This window comes from Salvelinus sp. IW2-2015, linkage group LG8 (assembly GCF_002910315.2).
Source record: "Salvelinus sp. IW2-2015 linkage group LG8, ASM291031v2, whole genome shotgun sequence".
Classification (NCBI taxonomy): Eukaryota; Metazoa; Chordata; class Actinopteri; order Salmoniformes; family Salmonidae; genus Salvelinus; species Salvelinus sp. IW2-2015.
In genome coordinates this window covers 46426256-46442107 of record NC_036848.1, presented here as the reverse complement: position 1 = coordinate 46442107, position 15852 = coordinate 46426256, and the positions used below count along the sequence as shown (strand labels likewise).

Sequence of the window (15852 nt, the reverse complement as noted above, 5' to 3'; positions counted from 1 at the left end):
AGAGGGCACGACAAAACCTATTCCCCATCAGGAGACTGAAAAATATTTGACATGGGTCCTCAGATCCTCAAAAGGTTTTACAGCTGCACCATCGAGAGCATCCTGACTGGTTGTATCACTGCCTGGTATGGCAACTGCTCGGCCTTCGACCGCAAGGCACTACAGAGGGTAGTGTGTATGGCCCAGTACATCACCGGGGACAAGCTTCCTGCCATCCAGGACCTCTATACCAGGCGGTGTCAGAAGAAGGCCCTACAAATTGTCAAAGACTCCAGCCACCCTAGTCATAGACTGTTTTCTCTGCTACCGCACGGCAAGCTGTACCGGAGCGCCAAGTCTAGGTCCAAGAGGCTTCTAAACAGCTTCTACCCCCAAGCCATAAGACTCCTGAACAGCTAATCAAATGGCTACCCAGACTATTTGCATTGCCCCCCACCCTCTTCTACTACTCTGTTATTATCTATGCATAGTCACTTTAATAACTCTACCTACATGTACATATTACCTCAATTACCTCGACACCAGTGCCCCCGCACATTGACTCTGTACCGGTACCCCCTGTATATAGCCCCGCTATTGTTATTTACTGCTGCTCTTCCATTATTTTTTATTCTTATCTCTTACTTTTTTTGTTTTGTATTTTCTTAAAACGGCATTGTTTGTTAAGGGCTTGTAAGTAAGCACTTCACTGTAAGGTCTACACCTGTTGTATTCAGCGCATGTGACAAATACAATGTGATTTGAACTACTGTCTTTCTCTTTCTTTGTGTCAACTACTCACCACATTGTATGCACTTCAGTGCAAGCTAGCTGTAGCTTATGCGTTCACTACTAGATTCATTCTCTGATCCCTTGACTGGGTGGACAACATGTCAGTTTAGCTGAAAGAGCTTTAATAGGTTGGAGGACATCCTCTGGAAGTTGTCATAATTACTGTGTAAGTCTATGGAAGGGGGTGAGAACCATGAGCCTCCTAGGTTTTGTATTAAAGCCAACATACCCAGAGGAGGACGGAAACTAGCTGTCCTTCGGCTACACCATGGTGCTACCCTACAGAGTGCTGTTGAGGCTACTGTAGAACTTCATTTTTATCAATTATTTGGTGATGTGAATATATTTAATATAGTTTAATCTAAAAAGGTAAACTTTTTTAGTGTTTCACTATTTATTTTTCTTCTGAAAGTCACTGAGGAGGATGGTCACCCCATTCCTTCTCTGAGGAGCCTCCAATGATATATTGCGGACTCTGACATTGCTTGTTCTGATATATCTTAATTTATCTATAATTTTGGGGGGGATTATGTGTGTATTGTTTCGTATTGCTAGGTATTACTGCACTGTTGGAGCTAGAAACACAAGCATTTCACTGCACCTGCAAATCTGTGTACGCGACCAATAAACTTTAATTTGACAGGCCTAAACAGATGCCTATCTCTATGTCCTTAACAGAGCTCTCTCTCCCACCCTCCTGCATCTTGACATAGCACACTGAGCCTAATCACACATAATTGGGTGGGAGGGGCAGGGGGCCGTCCCAGGCTTTGTGTGCAAAGGGCAAGTGGTCAAGTTAATGGGGCCCTTGTGTTGAGCAGGGAGCTCTCCCAGTCTCTCTCTCTCTCTGCTCCTCTCTCTCTCTCGTTCCCTCGTTCCCTCTCTCAATCTCTCTGGCAGAGCGTGGGGAGGAGAGAACAGGCCTGTTTAAAATATCAAAAGAGAGATCGAGGGGGGCTCGCTTGCCCCTCCCCTGTATTCCCCCTACCCCTGCAGCCCAGCACCGGCCTGACTAGCACAGCCCTCAGGATTAGCTGTTCTATGCTGCCCTCCCTCTCTCTATTATTTTTGTGGAGGAGTAGTCTGGAGAAGGGCTGTGGCCTGCACTGAAAACAGCACCCTGTCTGGGAGCGGCTTAGAGAGCAGGGACCACTGTCTGAGAAAACCAAGAAGGATGACGACGATCTGCAGAGAATGTTATTGTATGAGTTGAGTATCATTTCAACTGATCCAAGCATCTGAAAGGAGGGAATTATATAGGCCCATAATAGGAGATCAAGGTGAAATGTGTTGAAATCAAATCAACCACATTTGATAAAATAATACAACTTTGACATGTTCTTACCATATTTTGTATTTATTGGGATCCCCATGAACTCTTCCTGGGGTCCAAAAAGGGTTAAAACTTTTATATCACAACAACTATGACATAATGTTATTTTCAGAGGGTATTATTATTAAAACAGAACAGAACATTAGTTATAAAAGTAGCCACAGAGGACTGTAATATATAGCAAGATGTTTTTAATGGACAGTTATTAAAACCACCTGAGACTCTAATAAAACAATCAATCAATCCATGTCTAATACAATTGTGGTTAGAGTACGGGTTGGTGGATGTAAAAGAGCACAGCGTCAGAGCAAACTGTAGACCAGAGCCAGCTGAAGACCATAATGCTGAGTGGTGGGTATAAATAATACTTGATGTTTGCGTTTTATGGACAAACGTCAAATATAGCAGTGAGTTTGTGGAATCATGTTGTTCATGTTAATCTCACAGTAACACAGTTTCAGCTGGAGACAGTGTAGAAGGTCTTAGCTTATATAGCTGAGCGCATTGAGCAAGAGACCAGGTGTGAGTTTCTTAAAAGCTTCGCAGCATTAAGATCTCGGAAAATACATTGGAGGCAATTGGAAGCTTTGTAGGCAATGGACTAAAGATCTGGGTCCTACGAAGCTTTTGGGAAACTCAACCCCAGAGAGGTATTGGCTGAGAAGCACTTTTCACAGTGAACCACATATCGCCATTCAACTCTGTGGAACCCTGCCATGTAACCTTTGGTTTAAGACACTTCTGCAGAGCATAGATGACAAATCAGAAGAACATTTTCAGTTTGATGTGCGTTCAGAAACACTTGTTCGGATGGGTATTGGGCATGGATCGAAGTGACCTGAACCCTGTTGATTAATAAATGAAAAGTTCATCATAGACTTTTAGTGAAAGATACTGTCCGGTATGACCATATACATAAACGTTGTTGGCATACTACTTGGTTAGCGCATCAGAACATTATCTAGTGATTCTATATGTATGCTTCAGTTCATTGAGGCTGCGAGGGAAACCTGAAATCTCCACCATTCGGTTTTGCACATCGCACATTGTTGTATTGCACAGTAACAAGGTCGCAAGTGATCAGAGACCGATTCAGCCACACACAACATGTCGTCATCACAACACACACTCTTCAAAGCGTTGCCACAAAACTTCCAAAAGTCAAGAAAAAACTATTCTGTAATGTTATGTAATAGTAATACTGAACTCACCACAGTGTGAGTGGAGTTAATACAAGAAATATAAACTGGAAACAAATCAAACAATTCATCCCCAAGCTTGTATCTCATCAACCGCGACCCCTATGTGAGCCAGGGACACAGTGGCATAAGTACTGGTGTGCAGGACTGCCAGGAAGCTAGACGGGCTAACCCTAACCCTGGGAGTCTGATTGGCAAGAGGCTGGGCAGCGAGGGGAGGATGGTGAGCCGGGTCTCAGAGGAGATGGAGATGGGTGGGGCTGGCTCCTCGGGTCAGGGTGATGAGGAGAGGGTAGTGGATGTTGTCATCATATGCCTCCTTCCCTTCAATCTGCATCTGAAACARACACAGGAAAGGGGTGTAATCATTAGTCCAAACTGTCGCAAACAGTTGAGTTTCGCAAGGAAAACTAGAGTTTCTATTGGAAAAAATTGTGGTAGGTCTCGTCCCTGCCCGTTTTGTTCCGTTTGGTTCCTAGTGAATACACCACAGGAGTTTCATGTTAGGATGAGGTCAGAGGGGGTGGAAGAAGTTTGCTGCTTCAGATGATACTAACTGGCCCAGATACTACCAGCTGACTTCTCTTAAACAGTGGATCAGTCTACAGTGACTCTCTCCCAGGTACTTATCTCACACTTCTCTCAGTTACAAAGGGACTGAGTGCAGCATGTACAGTATGCCCCCTAGCATACTGCCTCTCCATGCCCACAATGAACTACACAATAAGCTACAGTCTCTCTATGGGCTAAGTCCCGGTGGTGACCAGTGCCCACCTCGGCTGACTTGGCGCTGAGGGTCTAGGAGCCGGTCTCTTTCCCAGCCAATCAGATCGCTGATTGGTGTCTGCACCACGCCAGGACTTAGGAAAGTGAGTTTTGTACAAAATGTGAAATCCGTTTATATAAATCAACTCCCTCACAAACAGAAACCCCAGTCGACAGGTTCAGAGAATAAGAGAACATGAAAAAAAGAAGTGGCCTCTGATAGACTCATTTATGACATCTTTGTTACTTTTACTACTTCTATATAATGCATGTCTTATTAAAGGAAGTAGTGGTGTTCGTGACAGCGCCAAGGCCCAAAACTGTATATCACAGACACAGACGCATCGCAGACAGTACTCCTCCTCCAGATCTCCCAGCCTTCCTCTCACCTGGGACCCAGTGGTACCAACCAACACTTTCTCTCCCTGCCTGGCTCCCTCCCTACTCCTAAAACAACCAGCTACTTTCAGCAGACATATCCCCTCTCTCCCTCTCAGTCTCAGTCTCCCTCTCAGTCTCCCTCTCCTGGCTTTTGAGAGGACAGATAAGACCCCTCCCGTGTCCTTGATGTGTGTTATCTCTCTGCACACCCCTCCACGTAACCGGCCGGTGGTTGAACCCGTGACCCGCCTGTATGCGGGGAAGGCCAGCCTCCCAACACTAAGCCCAACTGCAAAGGACGGACGGCCACATTCACATTCAAATCTGGCCTGGGAGGAGGATGGTGGGGTTGGTGTGGTTGGGGGGTGGGGTGGAGGAAAAACCCTGGCGAGCTCGCAGAGGTGAAAAGTTTAACAAGCAAAGCTGTTCCTCCTGATCACAGACTGCTAATCAGCTTCATGGGTGGCTGGATAAATCGGGACTTACGTTTTAATCGCGCTGCTGCCAAGATGCAAGTCATTTATTTCATTGCCACTTTCGCCCTGCTTTTTTCTCCCTCCGTCCTTGTCTATCCCTCCCTCATTCCTCCCATAGCTTTTCGCAGAGACAGAGAGAGACAGAGAGAGCGAAAAAGAGAGAGAGCGAGAGAGACAGAGAGAAATGGGGAGGAGAAGGCGCTCCTGGGAGAGGAGGATGAACCGGACATCTGTGGTCTCTCGTGGGATTGGGTAACAGAGAGCGAGGGATGGGGTGGATAGAGAGAGAAGGGAAGGAGACGTGTGGGTGGGGTGGGGTTGTTCGCTTATAGGCAGCTGGGAGAGAGAGAGAGAGAGGAAAAGAGGGATATGGACACAGAGGGGTTAATGCGTGGGGGGCAAAATTTAAATTCATGACTCTCTTCACAACCATTTGAGTAACAAGATTAAGACGGCGGGCAGAAAATAGATCACATTATCAGGCTCCTTACAGTCCTCCAGCTGGTCGCGCTCTATTCCAGAACAGTGGGGATAAGAGGATAACACGCAGCCCTGCTAAAAAGAAGCCGTCTCCCTGCTCCACACTGGTGAGACTGGCTCATCCTGGAGAGACAAGGGAAGGCCTGCTGCAGGGGGGGCGGGTGTGTGTGGGTGTGCATGCACAAGGGGGGCTTGCAGATTTGAGGGTCTTTGGGGTCTTAGAGAACGGTTCTTAAAGAATTTTAACAGCAACACTCATACGCACACATTTCCCACCGCTAACACCCATATCTTACGTCCACAACATTCACCTCCGTAAAACTCTGCCACACAGCTCAGTGCATTTCCTATAAGCTCAGGTCTGAGAGTGGCGTGTTTGGCAGAGTTTCAGACTGCATATATTTTGGTCTTGGTATTAGTGTATAGTGATTTGAGGGACCATCCCATTTCTTATTGCATCATATTAGACCAGCTGGTCGGACTTGACATCGTAGCAGATTGGAAGTGTTTGTGTAAAATCAAAAATCAGATCAAATGTTACTTGTCACATGCGCCGAATACGATGCAGTTAAACAATTATAATAAAATAACTAACACAATAAAATACACTAGAATGGAGCTTTATACAGAGAGATCAATGTGCAGGGGTATGAGGTTTTTGAGGTAGGTGTGTACATAAAGGCAGGGTAAAGTGACTAGGCATTAGGATAGATAATAATAAGGTATTTGAGGTAGATATGTACATAAAGGCAGGGTAAAGTGACTAGGCATTAGGATAGATAATAATAAGGTATTTGAGGTGGTTGTACATAAGGCAGGGTAAAGTGACTAGGCATTAGGATAGATAATAATAAGGTATTTGAGGTGGTAATGTACATAAAGGCAGGGTAAAGTGAACTAGGCATTAGGATAGATAATAATAAGGTATTTGAGGTAGGTATGTACATAAAGGAGGGTAAAGTGACTAGGCATTAGGATAGATAATAATAAGGTATTTGAGGTAGATATGTACTAAAGGCAGGGTAAAGTGACTAGGCATTAGGATAGATAATAATAAGGTATTTGAGGTAGATATTGTACATAAAGGCAGGGTAAAGTGACTAGGCATTAGGATAGATAATAATAAGGTTATTTGAGGTAGATATGTACATGAAGGCAGGGTAACAGTGACTAGGCATCTAGATAGATAATATAAGGTATTTGAGGTAGATATGTACATGAAGGCAGGGTAAGTGACTAGGCATAGGATAGATAATAATAAAGGTATTTGAGGTAGATATGTACATAAAGGCGGGTAATAGTGACTAGGCATTAGGATAGATAATAATAAGGTTTTGAGGTAGATATGTACATAAAGGCAGGGTAAAGTGACTAGGCCATTAGGGATAGATAATAATAAGAATAAAATAAAGAACAGAGTAGCAGCAGCAAATGATGAGTGTAAAAGTGTGTGTATGMGTGTGTGTAAAATGCATGTATGTGTGTGTTTGTGTTGTGTCAGTATGCGTGTGTGTGTTGTGTGTGTGCATATGTAGTGTATGTGAATGTGTGTGGGTGTGTCAATGTAGTGTGTGTGAGTGAGTGTGTATATATAGTCTAGTGAGTGTACATAGGGTCAGTGCAAGATAGAGACAGTACAGATAGTTTGGGTACAATTAATTGACTATTTAGCAGCCTGGCTATTTAGCAATCTTATGGCTTGMGGGTAGAAGCTGTTGTTCCGAGAGCCGATGCTCTGGTACCGTTTGCCGGACGATAGCAGAYTGAACAGTATGACTTGGGTGGTTGGAGTCATTGACAATTTTTRAGGCCTTCCTCTGACACTGCCTGACATAGAGGTCCTGGATGTCAGGGATCTCAGTCTCAGTGATGTACTGGGCTGTTCGTACCACTCTCTGTAGGGCTTTGCGGTTGAGGGGGGTGCATTTGCCCTACCAGGCGGTGATGCAACCAGTCAAGATGCTCTCTATGGTGCAGCTGTAGAACTTTTGGAGGATCTGAGGCCCAAAGCCAAATATTTTCAGCCTCCTGAGGGGGAAGAAGAGCTGTCGTGTCCTTTCCTTGACTGTGCGGGTGGGTGTGGACCATGTTAAGTCCTTAGTGATGTGGACGCCAAGGAACGTGAAGCTCTCGACCTGCTCCCCTACAGCCCAGTCGCTGCTCTCCCCTTTTCCTCCTATAGTCGACAACAGCTCCTTGGTCTTACTAACTTTGAGGGAGAGGTTGTTGTCCAGGCACCACACTGCTAAGTCTCTGACCACCTTCTTCCTGTAGGCTGTGTATCTTATGGTGTTTGTGTGTGCGTGTGTGTGTGCGTCTGCGTTCATGTGTGTGTTGAAGTCATCTGCTGGGTGTGATAGAAGTCTTAGTGGTGTGTGTGGTGTGTGTCCTGCGTGCACATATATCAGCTGACACACAGGGGGCAGAATGTTCATCAGAAGATAAGCAGAGGAGAATTAATCACTTTCTGATATGATGAGGCCACTTCAGCCTGCCGCTATATCCACACACAGCAGCTGACCCTGTGTGTGTGTGCGTTGGCCTTATGATGCACGCACACACACGCACACATGCACGCACACACAGACAGACACAGAAACACACACACACACCTCTGTGTAATTGCACAAAGACCATGGGAGTGGGACACTTGACTCAGCTATCCCACCCCCTCTGGTCTCCCATCATTATCTACACAGAGACACCGTAGGTGGTCCGGCTCCAACAAAGACCCCAGCAAACTTCAGGTACATCAAGGGCACAATGAAGAGGAGGTGGTGGAGAGAGAGACTGTGTGTGTGTGTGTGTGTGTGTGTGTGTGTGTGTGTGTGTGTGTGTGTGTGTGTGTGTGTGTGTGTCTGGTGTGTGGTGTGTGTGTGTGTGTGTGTGTGTGTGTGTGTGTGGTGTGTGAAAAAATGAGTGTGTTAAGAGTTCTTGGCACCTGAGAATCTACTGGCTATAGAGGATTCATGTACAGTACCGGTCCAAAGTTTAGACACACCTACCTACTCATTCAAGGGTTTATCTTTATTTTTTAAACAATTTTCTACATTGTAGAATAATAGTGAAGACATCAAATCTATAAAATAACATATGTAATCATACAGTAACAAAAAAGGTGTTAAACTAATCAAAATATATTTGAGATTCTTCAAAGTAGTCACCCTTTGCCTTGATGACAGCTTTGCACACTTGGCATTCTCTCAACCAGCTTCATGAGGTAGTCACCTGGAATGCATTTCAATTAACAGGTGTGCCTTGTTAAAAGTTAATTTGTGGAACTTCTTTCCTTCTTAATGCAATTGAGCCAATCAGTTGTGTTGTGACAAGGTAGGGATGGTATACAGAAGATAGCCCTATTTGGTAAAATAGCAAGTCCATATTATGGTAAGAACAGCTCAAATAAGCATAGAGAATGTCAGTCAATACGGAACATTTCAAGAACTTTGAACGTTACTTCAAGTGCAGTCGCAAAAACCATCAAACGCTATGATGAAACTGGTTCTCATGAGGACCGCCACAGGAAAGGAAGACCCATAGTTACCTCTAGCACAAAGGATAAGTTCATTAGAGTAACTTCAATGAATTTATACTCCGCACCTCAGATTGCAGCCCAAATAAATGCGTCACAGAGTTCAAGTACCAGACACATCTCAACTTCAACTGTTCAGAGGAGACTGATTGAATCAGTCTTTCATGGTCAAATTGCTGCAAAGAAACCACTACTAAAGTACACCAATAAGAAGAAGAGACTTGCTTGGGCCAAGAAACACTAGCAATGGACATTAGACAGGTGAAAATCTGTAATTTTGTCTGATGAGTCCGAAATTGAGATTTTTGGTTCCAACCGCTGTATCTTTGTGAGAGGCAGAGTAGGTGAACGGATGATCTCTGCATGTGTGGTTCCTACCGTGAAGCATGGAGGAGGTGTGATGGTGTGGGGGTACTTTGCTGGTGACACTGTTGGTGATTTATTTAGAATTCAAGGCACACTTAATCAGCATGGCTACCACAGCATTCTGCAGCGATATGCCATCCCATCTGGTTTGCGCTTATTGGGACAATGATTTGTTTTTCAACAGGACAATTACCCAACACACCTCCAGGCCAGGTAAGGGCTATTTGACCAAGAATGAGAGTGATGGAGTGCTGCATCAAATGACCTGGCCTCCACAATCTCACGACCTCAACTCAATTGATATGGTTTGGGGTGAGTTGGACCGCAGAGTGAAGGAAAATCAGCCAACAAGTGCTCAGCATATGTGGGACCTGTTTCAAGACTGTTGGAAAAGCATTCCAAGTGAAGCTGGTTGAGAGAATGCCAAGAGTGTGCAAAGCTGTCATCAAGGCATCAAGGGTGGCTACGGAAGAATCTAAAATCTAAAATATATTTTGATTTGTTTAACACTTTTTTGGGTTACTCCATGATTCCATATGTGTTATTTCATAGTTTGGATGTCTTCACTATTATTCTACAATGTAGAAACATTTTTAAAATAAAGAAAAACCCTTGAATGAGTAGCTGTGTCCAAACTTTTGACTGGTACTGTAAATACTGTGTCATGTTATGAAGGGAGGCACCCTATATACTGGCCAACAAGCTCTCAGTCTCATGTCAGAATTAGACGTTCATCGATGTTTCTCAAACTTCAAATTTCGAAGTTGCTCCAAACCTCAAATTTTGAAGTGTTTGGTTACTTCTCTGTATCGTTTCAAGGTTAAGTTTAGTAATTAACTCACTCAMAATTCTTAAGGTTAGGCATTAACTCCGAATGGTTCAAATAAGGGTTAAGGTTTGGGATAGGCTTAAAACACAAATATCAAAAATAACTTTATCACTGGATTCGAACACCTTTGGAACTAGAGGCAGATGCTTATGCCCATCCACCATCCCCGTCCATTGCTTGAAGGTAAAAGCGCTCACTGTTGCCCCTAGTGGCCTGTTTCCACATCATCTCCTTACTTCCTCAGATATGGATGGATGTCGAATACTGACTTAGATCACGGGGGACCTGCCTGATACTGGCTGCCTGCTACACTAACTATCCCATCCCACCTGACAACATGGTCATTACCTGAACATTCTGTAATGTTGCATCTTCCCATCCTAACTGCTGAACCCTGACTCAAGTCCCACCTAGAGGTCAGTCCCAGGACCAGGCTGCTAATTGGAGAGAAACCTGACCCCGCCCCACCCTGCTGGCTAATCCCCCGACTAATGGGCTTCTAAGTGCCACTTTATATTCCACTGTCTGTCTGTCTATTACCTAGTAGGTCTGTCTGTTACTTCGTCGTTCTATATAATTTATAGCTGTCATGACGCCATAGAGACAAAGACAACAAACCTTAACCGTCTAAAGCATGAAACACACCGATAATCTCCCTCCTGATAGACTTCCGGTATGTACTTATCACAGTGGGAGGCCGTTCCTTCTCTTGCTAGAACAAAAACGGTACCTGCTGCCAACCTGGTAGCAACAAACCTACTGTTTCTACTTGTAGAATCACAATGCCCATCAGTGGCCAACAACTTGACTTTCACCCAATCAGAGAGCACGAACCCCCATGTGGGGGAGCCAACAAAAACAAATAATACAAAAAGTGGGCATTTATTCATACATCCACGGATGAGCTAGTCATACTTCATATGCAATGTAGGTTATGGGATGGTAGCTACCTAAGTGCACAGACGCCATGCACACAACACTAAATACTTCCTTCAAGATAGCTAACCACTGTAGCTAGTATTGACATTATAATTCATCACAATGGATTAGCTAGTTTAAATGAAACAGCTGCCTGTATAAACTCCCAAGTTAGTGCAGTGTCCTTAGCAAGCTAGCTAGATATGTTGTGATAGCTAGMGAATATGCWAAAATTTGTTAGCTAGCTAAACATTTGACTATGGGCTGGCACTGGCAGTATGGGATTATGGAGAGTGAATTCAATTGTTTCTTTGTCATCTTGCTAGGTAGTTATCTAGCTGTAGCTATTTGGCTAGTATAAACAAGGGCTTTCTGCAAAATAGCAACAGTAGCGCAGCTAGCTGACATTGGAATCTAGACCATAAGCAACACACACGGACATGCATTGCCAAACAACGCTACTGCCACCTTCTGGTTTGGAGTATTTGAACAAGGCTTAGTGGCTGACAACTTAGTCTTTGCTGTGTGAACACCAAAYAGATTGACTGCCGACACTAGGTTCAGAGATGCTAAGTACTGCTGCCAGGCAAACGTTTGACAATCCTACCGGTGTGTTTAAGCTTTAACCACAACCACATTCAATCTCTACTGAACCATTTATACCATTAGTATAAATGACTTTCTCATGGCCTAGGTAACCTCACAGACTGTCAGAGAGAGGAGAGTTTTCCGCTTACTACTGTATGTAAAGCACTTTGAGTACCTCAGTATGTAGAAAGTCGCTAAATTAATCCAATACATTATTATTATCAGTCCTTGGTCGCCCACAGCCCATCAGAATGGTGGGAGCTCAAAAGGCTGCAGCTCAATCACTCATAGAATAGAGACCTCAAATTCAAATCTGGACCTCAAAGCCAGTTCCACTGCTCTAATCAGGGACTGATTTAGACCTGGGAGACCAGGTGGGTGCAATAAATGATCAGGTATAACATAAAACCAGCAGTACTCCAGACCTCCATTGTAGGATACAATACCCCTGAGAGGCGAAAGACCGAGTCCTGTTGACAGACCCTTTTACCCTTCAGTAGGCCGGTCCATTCTGACGGTTCCAGGCAGTTGAATGGGCCACTCAGTGTGCCTGCCATCATGCCCACCACGCGCCAAGCGCCGCCCACGCCCACGCTCTTCCATTAACCAGCTGGACACTGACTGCTGCTCTTAACACTGCCTCTTTCTCTCTCCCTCGCTCTCTCTTTCACTAAGATTATATAGCAACTGCACTAGAGATTGTTCTTTCTCAATGTGCAAGGCCTTTACAGCACTATACTCAGATCCTGGGCTACCTACATCTTATAAACTTTGGACAGCACCCTTCGCTTGATGTTTTTCGACAAGAGACCGCTCCCTGTAAGGGTTTGGAGGACAGAATACATTTCTCTTCAGGGTTAGGACAGGGCCTGTCAGACACGGCTCTAGCTCCAGTACCAGGCGTCTCGCTCACCTTTAAGTGGAGATCCCACACCTGTTCATCATACTTCTCATAGCGACAGACTTGGAGCCCCGTCCCCTCGGCCAGCTGACAGAACTCCCCCAGAGTGTCTCCTCTAGTGGGGGCAAACACCAGGGCTGTACCCTACAAAAACAGACAGAGAGAGACAGACAGACAGAAAGAGAGACACAGAAAGAGAGCGAGACAGTGAGAGAGAGAGAGAGAGAGAGAGAGAAACAGAAAGACCGAGAGAGAGAGAGACAGAGAGAGATAAAGAGAACAGAAAGAGAGAGCGAGAGAGACAGAGAGAGATACAGAGAAAGAGATACACAGTCTATCAATTTATTAAAAAACAATTGAAAAACCTATGTATTTCAAAAGTACACCTGTACTTTACGTGTGTAATGGTATGTTTCTGAATCAGGTTAATGTGTATTTATAACTGCTTATGTATGTGCTTGCTAGGGTTGTGACTGTCATGGAATTTTGGATGATGGTAATTGGCCAGCCAAATGATCACGGTCTCCGTAATAACCGTTCAAATAGCAAACAATTAAGATTCGAATTAGACGCACATTTTCTCCTCTGCTCCGCTCCTGACTGCATGGGCTTCCATATACATAAAATTAATATATAACGGGCGTCCCCATTTAAGACAATGATGGCATAATGGGTGGACTGGAGGCCATTGAGAGTGTACACAGAAGAGCAAAGCAGGAAGTAAAAGCAGCAAGTGTACCCATCAATATGTCCTGTGATTTGTTGATTCAACTCAAGTGACATTACAAAAAATACATTCCATTACATGAGCCACATCAGTTKAAATCATTTGAATGAACAATCTACATTAACATATTTGAATGAACAATCTACATTAACAAAAGTACCCAAGATGGCGTAGCAGTCAGACGTCTTTGTCTTTTGTCCTGTCGTGTCCCATGTATATATCTTTTTACATKTTTTTCTTCGCATATCTTTTTTAAATATTTTCCTAAACCTCAACRTCTAAATACTCTCCTGCAGCTCGCCTCACCCAATGTGGCGTGGATCTGCTTTTTTCTAAAGTATTTATATTTACTTCGGATCTGGAATCCCTCAACTYAAMCTAGCCAGCTAACAGTTAGCAAACCATTGCTAGCGGTCATCCGCTAACCTTTAGCTCGGAAAGCTCTCGCCCATTCGAGCAACATGACTCAAACCAGAGCATAACGGACCTATTTCTCTCCATATCCACGGATTCCTACCGCAAACTCTGAACATTTTAATCTGGATCTTCGCAACTAGCTAACCGCAATCCCGGGTGACCACTCCTGGCTAYCGTTTCCATCCCGGAGCAAGCACCAATTAGCKTGAAGCTAGCCCGGCCAGGGCTCCTGTGCTACCACCCAAGCCCACTCCTGGGCTACAATATCCYTGCCCCGTACCGACAGTACCRCCAGAACCACGCCGATCCTCTACGACTGGAATAGCAACATAATCTGCCCGAGGATTCCAACAGGCCCCTCAGGCGCGATGCCCGCTGAATGCCCATTCTGCTAACCTGCTAGGCCTGCTAGCTACCTAGAGCTACTTGGAACCCTACTAACTCCACGACTGGTCTATCGACGTCACCGCACGAAGAGGCAAAAACAGACTTACCCCCATCGCGACGTCCCCCAAAGGCTAACTTGCTAGCCCCGGTCTACTAKCTGCTAGCTTGCCAGCCCCGGTCTGCTAACTGCTAGCTTGTTTAGCCCCGGCCTACTAACTGTTAGCGTGTTAGCATTGTCTTGTTTTGCACACTTTGTACAAAATAATAAAATGCAGTACTACAGGATATTTCTTAACGTAGCGCTTTATTAGCTAGCTATACCTGGCATGTTCACGTATCGCCAACCAGGATCAAACTGACCATGACCTAACCATTTGGGTTGTCTTAACCAATCATAGCACAGTATGATATGGCGGTAAAATGCATCCAATTATAATTCAGTATGTTTACACATATGAATATTACARCCCCCTTCTTTTAAAACAAAAMAAAAATGTTTACATATTCTAAGCGTTTCTTTTGAAAACATGCTCTGCAGTTTGAACTCAAGGTAAGTAACCATTTATATTGCATACTACACCAACTGAATCAACATAGACTCTGAAACAATGATCCAACATACTGTTACTTTTCAAACAAGGGATTCTCAGCAACTCAGCTTTCACAGTAGAAATARATCTTAACATTTCAAACAAATACAATACCAAAGCATTTCAAGTGAACTTTCAATAACAAGTTTACAGTCTGGAACTCTTTTAGGGCAGCGATCCGCTTWCACCCTTTGACATTTCACAGGTCTAGGACAGCTCTGGGCTTGACCTCTCTTCCTGACCTTGTGCGATATGATGCTGAGCATGCTTCTGTGTCAGTCAACAGTTCTTGTGGTGCTGCAGGTAAGTATGGTGTATGTTGTGCTGTGTGTGTGTGTGTTTAGTCCATCACGTTCTCTTTCAGGGGAATAGTTCATCTCATCAGTGTGTTGTTCTTTTGTGTTCAGTAGGTGACCGCTCCTTCTGCGGTGCGGACGTGATATGAACGTTCAGTGTCAGCTGGCTGGATGACGACTGCTGGCTTCCAGAGGCCATGCTCTTGGATTCTAACTGACTCTCCGTCGATCAGTGGTGGCAGTGGTCTAGCTGACATGTCGTGGTATTGCTTTTGTTGTTGTTGTCTCTGTGCACGTTTTCCATGCATTTCCTTGTAGCTGACGACCTCAGGTTTGAGTAATCTATAAATTAGCATCCAACAACTCTACTCAACAAACTGATGCTAGTCTACACAGTTGGTCATCCGTTTTGGTCACCAAAAAGGCCCCATAGCACTACCCCCATTGGGCGGGACCTGTACGCTGTCGGTTGTTGGCCCTCGCTTCACTACTCGGGGTTGCCAAACCCACTGGGCATACAGGTTATCTTACAAGTCTCTGCTTAGGTTTAAAGCCCGCCTGTATCGTCAAGGCTCACTGGTCACCATATGGCATTCATCCACTGCGTCAGCACGCGCTCCAGCAGGTATATTCTCACTGGTCATCCTCCAAAGCCAATTCCTCCTTTGGCGTCTTTCTTCCAGTTCCTGCTGCCCAATGAACTGGAACGAACTGCTAAAAAGTCTCTGGAAAGCTGGGGAGGATCATATCTCCCCTCCACTAGCTTAAGCACCAGCGTCAGAGCAACTTGACAGATCACATGCACCTAGTACAACGGCCCATCTGTAACAGCCATCTATTAACCTACCTCATCCCATACAGTATTTATTATTTATCTGCTCCTTGCACCCCCAGTA

At 44.7% G+C, this 15852-nt stretch overlaps 1 protein-coding gene across 1 annotated transcript in view; it reads right to left on the bottom strand.

The window, feature by feature from the left end:
• Positions 1-2113: 2113 nt before the first annotated feature.
• camkmt (calmodulin-lysine N-methyltransferase) overlaps positions 2114-15852 on the bottom strand; it is a 178649-nt gene continuing 164910 nt past the window's right edge. Inside the window, exons 12-13 of the mRNA XM_070444963.1 lie at positions 12552-12683; positions 2114-3640 (exon numbers count right to left, since the gene is read on the bottom strand). Coding sequence (XP_070301064.1) covers positions 3539-3640; positions 12552-12683 — 234 coding nt within the window. The 3' untranslated portion in view covers positions 2114-3538. The remainder of the gene's footprint in view (positions 3641-12551; positions 12684-15852) is intronic.